Consider the following 18,496-nt stretch of genomic DNA (forward strand, 5'->3'; position numbering starts at 1 on the left):
GGTGGTTTTCAGGTGGAATATCAATGCGAAGGCTTTTTGGAAAAGAATAAAGACACAGTTTATGAAGAACAAATTAAAGTCCTAAAATCAAGTAAGGTTAGTATAAGGATTTTTCTTCTTCTTTTGCAGTTATGAGTCCTTGAGTTAAGGGTCATATAAAATTTCTTATAAACCTAGGAAATATTTCTCCCTTAGTATCAGATCAGCTGAAATTGAATGTAGTTTGTGTTTTATTTGACTATCTGTATGAATTTAGAAAGTCTGGTAGCCTATGTAAGCCTTGCTCCATGTAAGGTCAGTCTATTTCTGATTTCACTGTTTGGGGCTTTTTTTTGTTTGTTTGGCTGGGTTTTTTTACTTTTCACAAAACTTTGCTATATTTTCTGTAAAGGCATCAAGGGCTTCTGATATACTATAGTAGTGTAAGAAGGCTTAACAGTTAAGCCTTTAATTTTGTAATCTGAAAACAGAAGTTCCTTGTTTATGGCCTGACAACTGAGCAGAAAATTTCTGGAGGAGAGACAAGTTCTGTTCCAGAAACAAAATGAGAGAGGAATGAAATGTATAGACCCTAAGGACATGAACCAGAATTTACAGAGTCTTGCCTTCTAGATATCTATGAAAGAAAGATAACATCTGAATTGATAAATCCTGTGTGAAGGAATATTATAGAACAGGCCTTCGGTGGCATCGTCTGCTTTTTTTAATGGCAAAAATGCTAGTTGTGCTCCTCTGAAATGTAAAGGCAATTAAGTTCCATTGTGCTGTGATGGCTGTTGGGAATTTGCTAGCTCTAATGGCCCGGGAAGCTGGGTATCAAGGACAGCCTATTTAAAATTATGCCATTCTATCAGGAAAACCAGCATTTTCCCCTTCTGTTTCTATTCTGAGCAGGTCCATGAAGTTAAATGCTTAAAACACGTAGTATAATGAAAAACCACAGCAGACTTGCTACTGAGAGGAGCGTAGAAGTGGTTTGAGTGAAGCCAGTTGCTGTGTGTGTGGGAGGCTGGTGGCTCCGGCTCTGCTGTGGCGTGGCAGTGCACTGTGCGGGGTGGAGGTCTGGGGGTGCTCTGAGGGAGGTAGTCCAGCAAGTAAGGGGTGATGGGGACATAGCTGCCATAAGAGCATGACAACAGCTTGGGCAGGCTCAGCAGGCTGAGTCAATTCAGTCTAAACACTACAAAACAACATGGTTTTCCCCAATGGTAAGTTTTACCCAAACCAGCGTTTAAAGAAAAATGGATAAATTCAACTGTGAAAGTAGAGTTTCAAAAGAAGAATGTTTTATTTTTATTTTTCAGCAGGCCCTCTATATTAGTAATTGTAGCGGGATTGCATTTCTGATTTTTATTTTTTTCTGTTGTCGCTGTGTTCTGGGTTTGCTGTGCACATTCAACAGAAGGTAATTCTAAATTGAATGCATCATCTGTCATCCTGCCCATGCCCACTCTCACATACAGCTCGAATGCTTCTTTGCTCTCCAAAGTGCATGAGACACGCTGCTCTTGGCAAGCGCTGTAGTGTTTAGCTATTTATTTTGGCCTTCTCTGTAAATCCACCCACAGGACCTCTTTGAACTAGTTCAGTTTCCATGCATGTATCATGAAAGCAATACAACAGTCCTCAGCTTTTATGTTTGCCACTGGCATGTTGTTGAAATCTTCTGTTGTGGCTCTGTACTGAAAGAAATGATCTGTGCAATTGTTAGCAGCATGTCTGTTAAGTTGTCTGAAAAAATTACAGGGAAAAAATGCTTGCTTGCCTGTTTTCTACCACGTGAATTATCTGCCCTTTGATCAGTGTTTTCCCTCTCTTTGAACACTCCTAGTGTTCTGCGAAACAAAGAAAATTGATAAGATACTAAAACCCCAAACCAAACGAAAACCTGCATGCCCCCACGGTGTGGATCATCTCAGCAATGCTCTCCTGTTGTTGACCGCTGCTGCAGAAGGCCATACGTTGTTCCTTTCTTCTGCACACAGTAACTGAGGCAGTGTTTAGGAAAATGGCGCCTTTGACATGCACTTGCATATTTTTACAGGCAGATTTTCCCAGGGTTGGAAAAAGGGAATGAGGCTTACGTATTGATAGCTTAGAAGAGCTCGTCCATCAGCAATCCAGATACTGGGGACCCCCTTCCCACCCCTGGTGTGTGAGAGCATCAGGAGTTTCAGACAAAGCGTATTGCATTCAGATAAGTTTCTGGGTGGGTTGAAAAGACTTGGCTCTGTAGCTCAGGTACCAACTCACTCCATCTGACTGCGGGTGGCTGCATGAGGTGGTGGTGGCCCAAGCATCCTGAACTCTTCGTTGAGTCAGTGGAAGGGGAGGGGCTAAATCACCCTCTGGAAATGGCATTCTTCCACCAGCTGCAGAGGTAATCTAAGGTGATCCTGTTCCTAATCTGGCAGACTCTGGTGAGATAAAGCTAAACTGTGACACTCTTTTTTTTACTTCAGGAATTTAGGATACCGTTGCAGCATTCATAGTCATTATATTATGCTAGAGTGCTGTGCTGGATGCTACTGAGGAACGTTTGATGCCTTCTGCTAGCCCATCTGGCACAACCACAGAGCACAAGTACCATTTTGTTGCACAGCATGTTTCATTGGATATCATGCATGCTCACCAAGTTTTATAAGGCAAACCCGATTTTTTTATTTTTTAGGTTGTACTTAGCCCAAGCACTTTCTAGTACTGAAAATTGAATGCTCCTATCTCTTGGGAGAAAATGCACAGATGCTAGATAAAAGATTATTCATTGACAGGTAGAGAAGTTCAGATTTTCTTACTCTTATAATGCTTCTGAAGTGCTATAGTTGTCAGTAGAAAGACCTGGTGGTGTTATTTTTACTTCCAAGTTACTTCAAAGCAGCTATTATATATGGGTGTATTTTGTAGCTGTTAGAGAAAGGGAACCGGAAGCCATGTGTGATATTTGGAAAGATGTTTCAGGTTTTTCCTCCACTCCCACTGGCCTGAGAGTAGATCTTCAATCAGATAAATTTGGCTAATGGTGTTTTTTTAGTTGATGGTTCCTCTCTTAACTTGATTATTTCAATTTAGAGTGATAAAGCAGGAATATTCTTTGTTGCCTGCTGGGTTATTCAGTGTCCTAGATATTTCTCAACCACAAAGGAGTCTGATGCAGCACTGCAATATGAGAGGACCCTGTTGTTTCCTTCTTAGATCAAAGCAGCCATATATAATTGCAGTTGGTACTTATGAAACTGCTGTCACTATCTAACAGTTTCACATGGAAGCTATTGCTGGCTCTACGAAAAAAAACTCAAATCAGAATTTTATCTTCAGAAGGAGACTCACTGATCAAACCCACAAAATTTTTAGTATTAAATCATGGCCCACTCACTATACCACTAGCTTGGATGCTTTTTTGCATTTGTCCCCACGTGGAGTTCAACAAAACCCCAGTGCTTACAAAAACTGAGCCTGGATTCTAACTACCTTAAGCACGAACAGGTGCAATCGCATGCTGGATTCTTACCCTCTCTATTTTTTCTGCTGTTATACCAGTTTAAGCTGCTACCAGAGCTATTCCAGGATGAGGAGAAGGTCCTCAGTCCCACATCAGCAACCCCTTCAGGGCGCGTGCCTTTGTCTCGAACAGCTGTAAAGCCAGCCAAGGCCAGGCCAGGCCAAGCCAGCAAGGAGCATAAGAAAACTGTGGGACATCAGGTGAGTTTGAAAATGCAGCTCTATTAAATAATCTCTCCCTCTGCCTCCCTCTATCTCATAGGTCTCAAGGTGTGCGGGTGCTTCTTGGGATCCCTTGTGATTTTGAGACAGGTGTAGCTGATGATGTCTTACAGTTTGGAGCAAATATACCCTAATTACTAATACATTTTGGGCCACAATTTCAGGGACCTCAGTTGTTATTGTGGTGCCAAAATGAAAACTCATGTTTTTCAAAATAGATTTAACATGCTGGGTGCTGAGAAGCTTTGAAAATCTTATACTGGGTCTTTTTGATCACGTGCCAAATTGTCTGATTCAAATCAAAAGTGGGAGTTCAGTCCCCAGAAAACTTGGTTCCAGTTATCAATGGGCTAAACATAGAATATCCACGTGTATGTGCCAGAATTAAACTGAAAGTATGCAGATCAGCGTGGCTGGAGAACTCACTTCTTCTTTGTTACTTTCCACTCAACAGATTTAACAGGTGTTTTCTCAAGATGGTTATCTCCCCAGGCAGTGCTTTTTGATGGTTTAGTACTCAGTTTTTATCTACTTGCTAGCCTGTGCCTCTTTCTAGTGAGTAGTGGTGTTCTTCTTTTGCCTGGGGCTTCCAGGAGGTCTGTGTGGATAGCTCTTTTTATGTTACTGTAGGGCAGCCTGGAATATAAATTAGCTCTCAGGGACCATAAGATCTTTGTGTCAGGGTGCCCTGCCGATTCTTGAAGATGAACCAGCCACATCTCTTGGGTGCTCAGAGTTCTGATAAAGTCACCAAAAATGCCTGGGCTTTGTCCACTGCCTTGGGTGGTGGTCAATTCCCTAACAAAGATGTTAGGACGGTGGCTGGGTGGTGTCAGTGTGAGAATCAGGGAATTCAGAGAATGTTTGATTTGGATGTTCATAATTTCTCTATAACCTTCCCCAAGCAAGCTATGTCAAGCTATGGGTGGGAATAGGAGTGGTTATTCATGCCACTGTACTGAATGCAAATCTGCTTGGCATGTGTTCGTGGTACAGACTGCAAATTCCCATCTTCTGCAGTTCATGCAAGAGAACCCCTGCCCAGTTATCTTTTTAATTTGCACTTCATTTCTGATTTTGCAAACAGAGTCCTGTGCCCTGAGACAGATAGAGGCCTAACAGTTTTGTTGTCAGACTGAAACTATGAGTTGTAGCGTTAGGAGTACTCTCATACTACTGATATCAATCAAGCATGTATATTAATTTATAAATTTTAAAGAAAGCTAATACAAAAGTAATTTTATCATATTCCATGTAGAAATAGAGATTGGTTTAGCATCATGAGTTCAACAGAAAGAGGGAAATCCATACCAATACATTTAAAACATCTAAGACGTGTTTTCATAGTTTTCTTTATCTATTAGGGTATTCTGTGGTTAGAAGGATATACTGCAGTATGTTAGGTACTAGTGGTCTTGATACTTCTTTAAAAGTAAAGCTTCTAAAACTCTTGGATATTGGACTTTCAAAGTTCACTTCAGTAGGTCTGACATTGGGATCAGTGGAGCTGAAGAAATTGATACTTTTTTTAATGACTCTTGATTTAAAATTTGATTTAAAATTTATTTAAAATTAAATGGCTATTTAGTAATATGCCATGAGGTTTAGTCATGAAGAGATGGATTAAACAAAGATTAGGGTAGGTGAGACAGTCAAAAGCTGAAAATAACTCAGTCTATCCCATGTTTTTGTAATTTATCACATGCTGATATGGGAGCTTTACTCCTGTAAAGCCTAACACTTAGAAGTCTCACTGTAACATAATTCACCCAAAGATGGTATCTGAAACTAAAATCTCTTGCCATAACAAAAACAAACTGGTGTTTATTACCGAAAGCATTATTACAAATAAGCAAATATCCCTAGGTCTGCTTCCTGAGGTTATCTCAAACATGATTGAGATTATTTAGGTTATTCCCTGATATTTTTCCCTTTTTCTTTTTCAAAAAGTTTCGAAACTCTCTTCATCTGCTGATGGAAACCCTGAATGCTACAACTCCACACTACGTGCGCTGTATTAAGCCTAACGACTTCAAGTTCCCATTCACGTAAGCTGGTTCATGTATGGTTTGTATAGCCTGTGTATGGGAGGGAATTGTCCAGAGCCTTGGAATATCAAGGTTCTGCTACACCTTGCTCACTCAGGAGTGGTGTGTCTCCTTTCTCTTGTTATGGACTCATCCTGTGTGTGTACGTGTAGTTACAGCAGATGTTTTGGGATGAATAGAGGGAGAAATACTTCCTGATGCTTTTTGTTGTTGTTGTTTTTATGGTGATGTATGAGAAAAAACACCAGCATTTTCATTGCTGGCTGTTTATATGTAACTGGCAGTTTTCACTCCTTGAGTTCATTTGACATTTGCTGGAATTTGCTTTTGCAGATTCCAACGTCTCATTCCTTATCTTTTTTTCATATACGAACTTGCTTAGGGCTTTTCTCAAAAGTCTGCTGAAAATCCGGGTACACAAAACTCCCGTGGCTATTGGGCAGGCCATCGGGAAGCAGGACAGGACGAGCAGCTTGCAGCAGCTGACAGGCTCGGGCAATTCCCCGGTCAGGCTGTCCTCTGTTATCACTGGGCTGCAGAAGCCCTAGCTGGACTTGTTAACCACCCATCACATCCCACCCCTGCTCCCCCTCTGGGCCACTCCTGCCCTGGGTGTGTGCAGCACCAGAGGTCCCATGTAATGCAAAACTAGCCCCACACCCACAGGCTCTTTTTATTCCTACGTAGATTTGATGAAAAGCGGGCAGTGCAGCAGCTGAGAGCTTGTGGTGTGCTGGAGACCATCCGAATCAGTGCAGCTGGCTTCCCCTCCAGGTGTGTTTGCCGCCTTTTAGATTGCTTTCAGCTGCTGTTCTTTTTCAGAGAATTATTCATTGTTGGGACTGACACTGTCTTTGTTTTTGGGACAGGTGGACATACCAAGAGTTCTTCAGCCGTTACCGTGTTCTGATGAAGCAGAGAGATGTCCTTAGTGACCGAAAGCAGACATGTAAAAATGTCCTGGAGAAGCTGATTCTGGTACTAGACGTAGTGCTAAGAGCATTTGGAATCTGAAGGAGTAAAGAGAGCATCCCTTGCTCCCTCATAGCCACACTGTTTCAGTACTTCTACAAAGTACTAAACCACCAATATTAGCACAGGAACTGTAGAATTTCCCAGTGTATCACAGGAAAGGAAGACAGTGATTTTAAGCGTGGGTGGGTTTGAGGGTGAGCTTAATGGCATCTTCCTTAATGGCAAGATGTATTAACTGTACCTTACGAATGGTATAGTTATCTGGAGGTTTTCTAATGTGGAGGTGTTTCTGCCTTTGTATGTGTTTGTGTCTTTCACACAGCTCCTTTTAGCTCTTGTGCTGAAGTCAACCTTTTTCACTACTTTTGTCCTCGGGACATTGTCTCCCTGCTTAGCTCTGTGGCTGTCCTTGCACCTCGGCAACCTCTTGCTTTGCCTCCTACCTCCAGTTGCAGCCCTGTGTTCCCAGGCTGTGCCATCCACACCACTGGCGTTGCACCTGGACTGATGTGTTTCTTGGGATTTGTTAAGGCCCAGTGCACAGCAGAAGACAGGCAGGCTCCAAAGAGGCAGTTCAGCCAGTTCTCAGTAGAAGGTGGTTAATTGAGACTTACTCAGAAGTGTCGGGGAGGCAGAGAAAGAGGCAAAGTTTACTGAAGGTATAAGAGCAAGAGAGCTTACCTTGCTGAAGTGCAATGCCAATGTTAGGATGTTTATGGAAACAAAAACTAAATACTGTGCAGGCAGGTTGGGGCTCGGCTTTTTAACTTCTGTGTCATTGGGCAGACATAACTAAAATCTTTTGGCTTATATGCATGTGTCTGTATTTATAGTGTTAATGTATAGTGTTAAATACATCCTAAGCTGTAGCTCTTTGACTTCTGTTCCTTTTAACTTGACGTCAATCAACACAATTAATTTTTTTCAGTGTACCTTTGTGTATTCTCAGTTTTTCCCTCCAAGGAGTACTACAGCCTATAGAGATAGAATATTATTCTCTTTCTGGTTTAGTTCTGAAATTTCAGTTGTGTTTGAGCAGCAGCAAGATGCTTTGTTCTGGCTTAGTCCTGATGACAGTAAATGATGCGTACATGTTGGAAGCCCCAACTGTTTTGTTTGTACTGTATAATATGGTTGAAGGTGGACTGTTCAGAGGGTTCATCTACAATTTAAGCAGGAAATTGTACGTGTGCGTTGTCTGTCTTGCTTTCATCCTCTGGGCCCCTTCGTTACCTCCTACAGCCTTCCACAATTCTTACAATCTTTGTGGCATTCTTGTCTAAACAAAAATCTCACGTTACTCCTTTAGGCCATGCTTGTGGCCTTACTGTATTCATTTGTTAACAGAATCATACAGAGAAAATACTCTCCTCCACTACTTAATGTAAGTCTAGATTTACTTGAAATATTACACAGATAATTTTGTCTCTTTACTAACTGTACTTTCATTTAGCCCTTCATGCCTTTTTTTTAATCCACTAACATTTAATGCTGTAATTGATCCTCTTTTTACCTCTGAAAATAGGACAAGGATAAGTACCAGTTTGGTAAGACAAAAATATTTTTCCGGGCTGGTCAAGTAGCCTATCTGGAAAAAATAAGGGCAGATAAGTTGAGAGCTGCCTGTATCCGCATCCAAAAGACGATCCGAGGCTGGCTGATGCGAAAGAAGTACGTGCGTATGCGGAAGGCTGCCATCACCATTCAGAGACATGTCAGAGGGTACCAAGCACGATGGTAAGCAATGCTCGTGGGAAAACCACACTAGCCTGAATTCAGATCCCTTTAAGTAGGACATTTAAATGTGATACATTTGTTCTCTCCTTCCTATACTGGCTGAGAGGAAATGATTTTCCAGGGAAATGAAAGAAATTGAACATAACGAGTGTTTCTGTCCTGCCTGTTTTTGACCTTCCTGAGAGGACAGTAGCACCCTGGCTGTACGATGCTTAGAACAGTATGTCATTAGCGGGAGCAGAGTACAAGTAGTAGCAGGAGATATGTTGCAGGTGCAGGAAAGGAGGACTCTTGGTGGAGTCCTTACTGCCCAGTCTCCATGTGCACTCCCAGGTGGGTCTGTCTGTCTTTCCGGAGAAACCATTCCTCATCCAGGGTGCAGCTGTGAAGGGAGATACATCAGCCAGAGTTGTTCACTTGGGTTGACTTCTGAGGGATGGCCATGGAGGGGCCGGAGGAAAGGGTAGGAGTACAGGTGGTATCATTCAAAGACAAGGTGGTTATGAAGACTGTAAGAATCAAACTTGGGAAAGAGGCTTATGCCAAGATGCTCTGTAATTGTCTTGCTGAGAGGGCCAAGAATGAGCAAACATTTTCTACAGGTTGACGTTAGGAGAAGAAATCTGGAAGGTGGCATAGTGGAAATAGCTTTAAAGCTGGAGAAAAGGTGATGAGAAATTAAGCTGAATTTATCTTGTCAGTTCTCTAGTATATTTCTCAGAGGAAGTGAAAACATTTTGTGGAAAATCTTGCAAGGTTTCTGTTCATTTGTCATTCTGTTGTACTGCCAGACTGTAGAATAGCAAGTAAATATGCTAAAAAATTACAGGTGCTATTTGCAATCTTTTTCTTGCTTAGCTATGCCAAATTCCTGCGAAGAACACGGGCTGCCATCACTATTCAGAAGTTCCAGCGCATGTATGTGGTCCGCAAAAGATATCAATGCATGCGAGCTGCTACTATTGCTCTCCAAGCTCTCTTAAGAGGTTACATGGCCAGGAACAAGTACCAAATGGTAAGAAATCATAATTTTTTACTTCTTCGCTCTAGCTTTATTTCCACATACCTCCAAGACGAAGCTGCTCTATGGTGCCCGCTTGGGAATCTGAAATGTTTGTGTGCGTGCTGTTATGCATAATGCACAAACAAAATATCACAGCGTGGGTTGAAGGACAGCACCTGGAAATTAGAAAGATCTGATACTGCAATCAATGAACTTGTCATTTTAGATATTCACATTGTGATTTAATATGGATGTACCTAGACTTTCAGTGCAGTCAGTGGAGAATCTAACTGGGATTTACAGGATTTCTCTTGAGAAAATTTTTTCATTGGTTATATAGAATGTCGAGGCACTTAAAGTAAATACTGAAAATGGACTTATGTGAGTGTGCCTCCATGAGTCCAGATCAGTATTGCTCACATCAATATACACGTGTGATGCACTACTATTCCTATTCCTTCCCTAAGTTCAGTGATTCTGAAATGGCTGATGGAATATACTGAAGGAGATTAATGTTAGCAAAGAGATACTCTCAAAAACAGGAAATTAAAACTTAAGCATAGGGGGGTTTGGTTTGGATTTTTTTAATGTATTGATGTTGGGTTTTGAAATTAATATAATCCTGTCCTAGTGATATTGATAATACTTTCCTGACTACACTTGATAAAAAATAAAAATTCAGTTGAGAAATTAGAATTTTCTCTTCAGTAGTTACAGGGCTGGAAACAGAATTACGATTCAAATGGTTAGGCTACAGAACACTAACATGTTTCATGGCACTTTTGTCTACATGAATTGTTGTCACTAGGCTCAAAAATCAGCCTATATTTCGCTGAAAAGTTACCTGAGAGAGTTCTGTTTTTTTCCAAAGCAGGTAGATATTGAAGGCATATAACCAAAAGCCAACTAGCGCTTATGTTCCACGTGTTTATCCTTTAGGAAGATCCCCATCCTTGACTTGACTGTTCTTTTGTGTGGGTATCTATTTGCCTTTTTATTGGAATTCCTAGCATTTTCATTATTACGAACCATCTTTTATGTTGTGAGATTATGTAAGATACGTTTATAACAGTGATCTGACAGATGTGACAAAGTGAGACACGGGTCACAGCAATATGTGCACTAAAAGTCATTGTTAGGGAAATGATTCTGTATGCCTGAAGGTAGTCGCGCGAGTGATGCACACCCCATCTGTCCTGTAGCAGAGAGTTTTATAAACCTGTTACATTCCGTCTTGATAGAGGTGGCAGATTTCTGGATGGGTCCCCGTAAGGGGTGGTCAGACTTGCCTGCCGGGGAACATCCCCCTCGAGCAGCGAATCATTCACTGCAGTAAACCATGAAGTTCTGACGGTGCACCTTGGTGTGCTGTGTGTACGTTGTCCTCCTAAGGTGGAAATTTATTAAAGCTGAGATACAGGGATGGCCAGAGAGAGAAGCACAGGCTGTGCGTGCCACAGGAAGGTAAACACGGTTGTGCTGAAGTTCATGATGATTGCAAATGAGTGAAACCAAAAGGTTGCCCTGTGACAGCACATCTGGGCTGAGCCCTGACTCTGTAAGTAATGTATGGTACACGTGTTGTTCGTTAGGATTGTGAAAGGTACCTGTTGTTGTTGTTAGAAGAGAGGGCATGCGTTGCAGTCACATGACTAACACACGGAATTTAAAATGGTTGAATCATCTATTTCACACATCCTGGGGAAAGCTTCTGCCCAAGACATTGTGATGTGCTTCTCAGCTTGACAAGGAGTTTAGTTCCTCCATGGCTTTTACATAAGCTTTCCTGGGAGATCCCTGGTGAATTAAGTAACTTTCCTGATACTCTCACCTTATGTTGGAGTGGCCTGTTTCCTCACTGGACTGCGTGGGTGTGAGAATTCACCGGCAGATGAGGACCATCCCAGCACAATGGAGGTATTTTATGGGACTTGCTGCTTTCAAACTTGAGGTGAAAATGCTGTTGAAAAGCTAGCTGTATTTGAGCTGTTCAGGCACCTGCGGGTAACCTGAAGGCGTTGCCCAAGGAGGAGGCAGGAATGCTAACTGCATGACATGCAGTCAGAAGGACTTTGCCTTTTGACCTTGTTGTACTTTTGAGAGAGCTATTTCCTTACCTCAGTGTGCTATTTAACCAAGTGCTGGTATTTCAAGTCTCATTTTTTCTTCAGAAATAAATGATAAGGGAAAAAATTTGTGTATCTTACAATCTTGCCACTTTGCTAGTGAACTTTTTAAATTCATTGGTCTGGAAACACAACACTTCTAACACATTTCAGTTCTTTCGCTAAGAAGTATAAAATAAAATATAATTGTTGTTACCTTGCTAATTTGTCTTACCACCTTGTGGTAAATCAGTGTAAGAATGTGAACTGCATATGACCTTTAAACTATCAAATCCAAGAAGTAACATAAAATCTTAGTTTTGTTCTTTAGAATAAACTGTTTAATTTGCAGAAGCTTTATTAAGTGACCTCTAAAGTTCTCGGAGTCCTGGAAGCCTTGGGGGTTTGGGCAGGCTCTCCAAGCATAGCTGTGGTCTGCTGGAATTCAGGTGCTCCAGACCTGGGGCATCTCTGATTGAATCAGTGGGTGAAGGATCCAAAAACAAGTGGCTAACACACTGATGAAGGTTGCTGGCATTCTTGACGGGTTTTTTGTTAAAAGTTATTTTTTAACAAAATTCTCTTTTGGGTTTTTTTCAACCTCAAAGCTATGGTTGAAATTTCTGCCATGAAGTCAGTTGGAATTACTACACTATAAAATTTCTGATTAGAATAAATGGAGATTTTACTGTGCTGGCAAAGGAAAACTGATCAGAACTTGTAGTTTAGTCAGCTAGACTACAACTGCTGTTTTTAACAGCTGCTACAATTTACTCTGGGTTCTAGTGTGTACTAGCTGCATTGCATAACGAGTGTGGTAATTTTAAACTTTGTATTGATGAATTATATGCAGCATATGTCAATGATTCTAAGATGTTCCAAGATAAAAGATGCAGGGAAGAAAAAAAAAAAAAAGGATTGTATTTGTAATTTGTCAACAGGTACCATCTATTTTTGTAATTAGCTTGGATCTGACATCAGCACAAAGGAATGCCTGGTTCTTCAGTGTGCCTCCAGTTCGTTTTTTCCATGTTTTTCCTTCTGCTTCCTTTTCATTTTATTCCCTGTCATCTTCCTTATTCCTGTCTTCTCTTCCTCTTCGCTTTTGTTCAAATTAACAACAAATTAATATGGAATTACTCCTCACTGGAAGTTTCTTTTTTCAGGCTAAGGTGTCTCTGTGTGTACATCATCTTTACACCTCTCATTATGGGGTCTGTTTAACTGAGCAGGTGCAGTTTGCAGCTCTAATACCCCTTGTGGTGTTTTTTCCTAACTGTAGATGCTTCGGGAGCACAAGTCTATTATTATTCAGAAACATGTAAGAGGCTGGCTGGCTCGAGTGCGATACCGTAGGACCTTGAAGGCAATTGTTTACTTGCAATGCTGCTACCGGCGCATGATGGCCAAGAGGGAGCTAAAGAAACTGAAGATAGAGGCCCGGTCTGTAGAACGCTACAAGAAGCTTCATATTGGCTTGGAGAATAAGATCATGCAGCTACAGCGAAAAATTGATGAGCAGGTAAAAACTCCCTGGCCTCAGGGAAATATTTAGAAGTCTTGCATTACCTTTCTCAGAAGCACCATGGGCATTCACAGAAAAATGCACTGAATTTGCATTACAAGGTATCAGTTCTCTTTTCTGCTGAAGAACATTGATAGAAGAGAAAGGGAGGCCACAGTAGAGCTGGAACAGTTAAGCATCTGTTTGTGTCTCTCAGCAGCGCTGAGAGAAAACATCTGCTCCCTTAATGTCAGTGTATCATTTGAAGCATGTCAGTTGCTCTGTCTAAAGGGAAGGTAAGGTGATCATGTTTGATGTGTGGGGGCTCCCTGTCTGATTTTAGTTTGGGATGTTGATGTGCAGGGTTAGAGACTGAACTGTTCTGTCACCTTGTTAAGCAATTCTGCAAAAACAGATTGAAACTTTTTGGAACTGGGGAAGCTGCTCTTTTGCTCCAGTGTCTGGGTACATTCTGTAGGGAACTAGAAGGCTCTTTTAAACCAGAACTTCTCCAACAGCTGCTATGTGTTGTGTTTTGCAAAGAACAAAGAGTACAAATCTCTGCTGGAGAAGATGAGCAACCTGGAGATCACATACAGTACAGAGACAGAGAAGCTGCGGAGTGATGTGGAAAGGCTTCGGATGAGCGAGGAGGAGGCTAAGAACGCAACCAACCGTGTCCTCAGCCTTCAGGAGGAGATTGCCAAGCTCCGGAAGGAGCTGCTCCAAACTCAGTCTGAGAAGAAGACCATTGAGGAATGGGCAGACAAATACAAACATGAAACCGAACAGGCAAGTATGCAGTCTCAGATGCATGAGAAGATTTATAGGGGCCTGGTGCCCACTCAGGTTTTGCCCAGACTTAACTGCTTCAGTTGTGAGGCTGATATTTTTACAGTATTTTTAAGCAATGTTGTACCTGTACAATCCTAAATAGGCGTGATACCTAAATAACTACACCTACGGTAGATGAGCATACTCAATCTGTATATTGTATGTAAATATATGTATTCAATCTATTCAGATTTTGATATTGAAAGTATTTGCAAATCCAAATACTTAAACTTCCTCAGTTAGTAAGAGGTAGCCCATTCATAAAAAAAAAATCATTTTACCTCTCTTGAGAGTGTAATCCCATAGATATCAGAAATCTGTCCCATACACAGTGTTCAAAGGTACCTGCTTATATCCTACCTAACTTAATTAGCCTAGTACACACATGCATGTGTGCACAGTCTAGTTCAACAGGTTTTGACTAACCCCTTATCTTTGCTTTAACCACAAACATAGCAAACAGGTTGTTTCCTGTCCAGATTACTTGCTGATAACGGTGCAAGTTTCGAACATTGGAAGAGCCCTTCCATCATACTGCAATGCTGCAGTGATACATTTCAAGATCAGATAAACATAAGGAAAAAATATTAATTGATTAAGCAAAAGGAATGTGTAGTAACCATAATCAGAGACAAATGAGTAACTGACAAACCTGGGCACAGTTAAAGTGGCATAACTTTTGGGCAGAGGCCAGATGTTAGATTATGGTGTTACCCAATGCAATGGAATGTACAACAGAACTACCAAATTTGTTCCTATTTTAGGAATATTTCTATTTTAAGGAATAAATTACATCTTTGGGACTTTACTGAAAAATATTATGGTACAGTGGAGTGGTTCAAGGCAGTTTTGGTGTCTGATCAGAAATGGAGTCTAGAACATACAGGGAAATCTGCAGTGGGATATATTTAAGACACGTAATTTGGCAAATGAAGATGTCATAACTTAGTTCACTGATTTCATTCTCTGAGGAAAAGTTTAAGTATTTGAACTCTTACAACAAGGATGTAGTTGCTGTTAGAGCTACTGATGAAAGATGAATTGCATTCTGAGTCAAATATTTTATTATCTCTGTAGCTGGTGTCAGAGCTGAAAGAGCAGAACACGTTACTAAAAACAGAAAAGGAGGATCTGAACCGCCGCATCCATGACCAGGCAAAGGAAATAACAGGTTGGCTCTGTTCTCTTCACTCAGGTTTTCTACTTCGTGTTACCTTGTAAAGCAACACTCTCCTGCACAGATTGGGCTAATTTGCCTTAGTTTGCATTCCTTTTTAGTTTAATGGTTTCATTTCTTTGTTTTAAGAACTCACATGCATCAGAATTATTTACTGTTTGAGTTTCCATGAAGTCCTGAGGGTTTGGGGTCCTTTTGGTGAGGGTGACTGTTACAAAGTGGTTTTCTTTTTAAAAGAAGGTTCTAATATTTAATACAATTAATCTACTGCAGCTCTTCTGGCTGCTGTGACTACATAGACAGCAGCCAGAAGAGCGTAACTCTAAATGCAAAGGCTGTGATGGAGGCAGCTGTGATGAGGGTCAGTGTGCTGGAGATGTAAAGCATCTCACATTTTGCTTTTTACATAACGCAGCACTGGGCTAGTGCCCCTTCTTCCTCCCTCCTGGAATTACTAATGCAAGGTATTAGCAGGATAACTAACTCGATTGAGCAAACCCTTCTGTGGTTACCACAATAATGCTTTGGTCTGTCATATATTTGGCTTAATGTTTGCCCACAGAAGCACAAATACCACAGACCAGCTTGAAACAACAGACAGTTTCACCATCTGTGTTCCTGGTGCAGACACCTGCCTGCACCTCCAGGATGGATGCGCTGCATGGTAGGTAGAACTGGAGTTCTCACTTTGGATTCCTGTTCTCCATGGCAGAGACAATGGAAAAGAAGCTAGTGGAGGAAACGAAACAGCTAGAGCTAGATCTGAATGATGAACGGTTACGGTACCAGAACCTGCTGAATGAGTTCAGCCGTTTAGAGGAGCGGTATGATGATCTCAAGGATGAAATGAACTTAATGGTGGTAAGTGGCTAAACATCTGAGACATCAAAAGCTGTTCACAAGTGTGTTTAGGCAGACTCTAGTGGTATAAATTAGTAACTGATTCTGCTGTCAGCTGTGTGGTGGTGACCTGTACCTGTAAAGAGAATTTGTCCTTTTAAATATTGATTAATTAGATTAGCTCAGCCAAAACAAACACATTTAAAATTTGTGGTTGATTATTTAAAAATTTTATTTTTATTTTCATGTTTGTGAAGAAGGCTAAATTTCTGCTGTGACTTTGCTAGTGGTTATTACATGTGCCGTTCACCCTTATTTTGCCCTGAAGTTATTTGCATGTGCTAGGGTTGTTTGTACCGCATTCATCTGGTGTTAAATTTTAAGTAGTTCTAGGAATATTTTATGTGGCAGGAAGAAAAAATATGCCTCAATACAATGTCTGGAAAGTTAGAGAATTGCTGCCTGCACTTCCTGTAAACCAAGCTTTTCTTTCCCACAAAATGCTGCGTTATTGCTTGATTCTGCTTTCTGCAGCAATACTTGATGGTGTAGGATCTGACTTGTCTCCACAGATTTGATTGTGAACTACATCTCATAGGCTTTAGGTGGCATGAGAAACCAGAATCAAAAATCTTTTCTTGATAGCTGTGAAATAACACCAAATATTACAAGCTAATTTATAGGTTGGGAAGTGACAGTCACAGGGAAAACCATCTGATTTGTTTCATTTGTACTCCAGAACATCCCCAAGCCTGGACACAAAAGAACGGATTCAACTCACAGTAGCAATGAATCTGAATATACTTTTAGCTCTGAGATCACAGAAGCAGAAGACTTACCAGTGAGGATGGAGGTAATGTTAAAAAAAACCCCACAACTTCTCATTGATCAATGGCTGAATTCATTCTTATCTCCTTTTTTCATATGTGCTTGCGAACGCCATGTGCTTATGTCGAGATATCTAATGCCTTTTCCACTTCTTTTTTGAAAACAGCTCATTCTCTAGTTAGTTGTGGTCCTATGTAAAAAGACTTTGTGAAAGTATACTTTGAATTCTTCTGTATTACAGTAAACATAGACTAGATACTTCGCCATCCAATTGATTTGCATCTGCAAAACAATTGCTTGCCACTGTTTGTGAGCATGATCACTTTTTCAGCACAAAGTGGGAATTCAGAAAGCCAGTGAGACTTCTTAAGAAGTCTGTATGCTGTATATTCAAGGATTAAAAGTGGCAAGGTGGCTAGCCACGTACTTAGTAGCTACATGGAAGGCGTTCCCTGTTAGGGTGAGAACCTCATGTTGATTCATTTTTCCTCTATTTCATAGAGATGAATAAAACTTCAAGAATGTGCTATCCCTTTGTATGTGCAGTGATACAAATCCCAGGATATTTACAAATTTTCAGAAAGATGACTCTGTAATTAATAATAATAATGAATAATTTGTGGTGCAACTCCAAACCATTCCTAGTATTTTCCAAGGTAACTCCCCCTTTTGGCCCCTTCCAAAGAAGTGGGACTGCTAACACAGCAGAGAGCCATTGGTTTGGTGGTCGGACTGTGCTGGGCAGTTAGCAAAGCTTTTTCTGTGCATTGTAGAGATCTTCTTAAATGTGAGCCATCGCACAGCTCACTCCATTTACCCTCTGCCTAGGTTAGTTATCTCCACAGTTACAGGCTGTCATTACTGTTTTTGAAAGCCTCTGCAGAAAATTATTTTCTGCTATGGATGCAAATACGCTGACACATTGATTCTGACACACATTCTGTGCAGACTCTTTCATGATTTGCCTTCCCACTTACGTTTTTCACCTTGCATAATTGTTTCAGAAAGCTGCTCCTACCTTCATGGATAGTCAGGAAAAGGACAGTGCAACTACATGTGACTGGATGTCACATACGAGCCAAATGTCATCTTTTCCTTTGGCTAATAGACTTACTGAATTGCTGTTCTTAAGCCAGTTTTGGATTTTAGAATATAAATGAAAAAAATTAACTCACTCAAGAGTGTGAATAAATGCAGCACTGAGAAGATTAAATCTGTACTTGTTTAACCCCTTAAGATTGCAAACCCTAATTTGACTCTAAACTAACAATGCAGGTGAATGATACAAAACCACATTAAAAAATAGGGTCCATCTCAATGCAAACCAGTAAAGCCAGAAAACTCAAAGTCTGTTTTCTTTTTCCTGAGCAGTTGGTGTGGTTTATGACTCTTCCCCTCAACAGTAAAAGGAGATGAAGTGGAAATGGCTGTGATTGCTTGTCTGCTACAGTCATTAATATTAATTTTCTAGTTCCTTTTCTAGGCTTCAAAATTTTATGGTGCACTTCATAGAAAATGCTTTGATCTTCTTGCTACATAAAGTACAGAGTGGCTGACGGACAATTTCTGATGCACCTGCAGATTCCAAACGCTGGTCCTTGCCCAGAAAATAGTGAGAAAGCTAGTGGATTAGGCTCAGAACAGGCTGTATAATTAGCATAATAAAAGGAAAAAGGCATAAAATATATCTTCTGGTACCTATTTGTGTCACATCCCACTAAATTA

The 18,496-nt window shown here is 40.8% G+C and overlaps 1 protein-coding gene across 8 annotated transcripts in view; it reads left to right on the top strand.

Moving 5' to 3' along the window:
* Positions 1-18,496, top strand: part of MYO5A (myosin VA) — a 103,385-nt gene that overhangs the window by 60,724 nt on the left and 24,165 nt on the right. For all 8 annotated transcript variants that reach the window (XM_054836821.1, XM_054836825.1, XM_054836822.1 and 5 more), the window contains exons 14-25: positions 13-96; positions 3,538-3,699; positions 5,671-5,768; positions 6,456-6,542; positions 6,638-6,746; positions 8,269-8,480; positions 9,339-9,495; positions 12,871-13,110; positions 13,636-13,884; positions 15,004-15,097; positions 15,816-15,964; positions 16,683-16,796. In XM_054836821.1, coding sequence (XP_054692796.1) covers positions 13-96; positions 3,538-3,699; positions 5,671-5,768; positions 6,456-6,542; positions 6,638-6,746; positions 8,269-8,480; positions 9,339-9,495; positions 12,871-13,110; positions 13,636-13,884; positions 15,004-15,097; positions 15,816-15,964; positions 16,683-16,796 — 1,755 coding nt within the window. The remainder of the gene's footprint in view (positions 1-12; positions 97-3,537; positions 3,700-5,670; positions 5,769-6,455; positions 6,543-6,637; positions 6,747-8,268; positions 8,481-9,338; positions 9,496-12,870; positions 13,111-13,635; positions 13,885-15,003; positions 15,098-15,815; positions 15,965-16,682; positions 16,797-18,496) is intronic.

This window comes from Grus americana, chromosome 10 (assembly GCF_028858705.1).
Source record: "Grus americana isolate bGruAme1 chromosome 10, bGruAme1.mat, whole genome shotgun sequence".
NCBI classification, from domain to species: Eukaryota; Metazoa; Chordata; class Aves; order Gruiformes; family Gruidae; genus Grus; species Grus americana.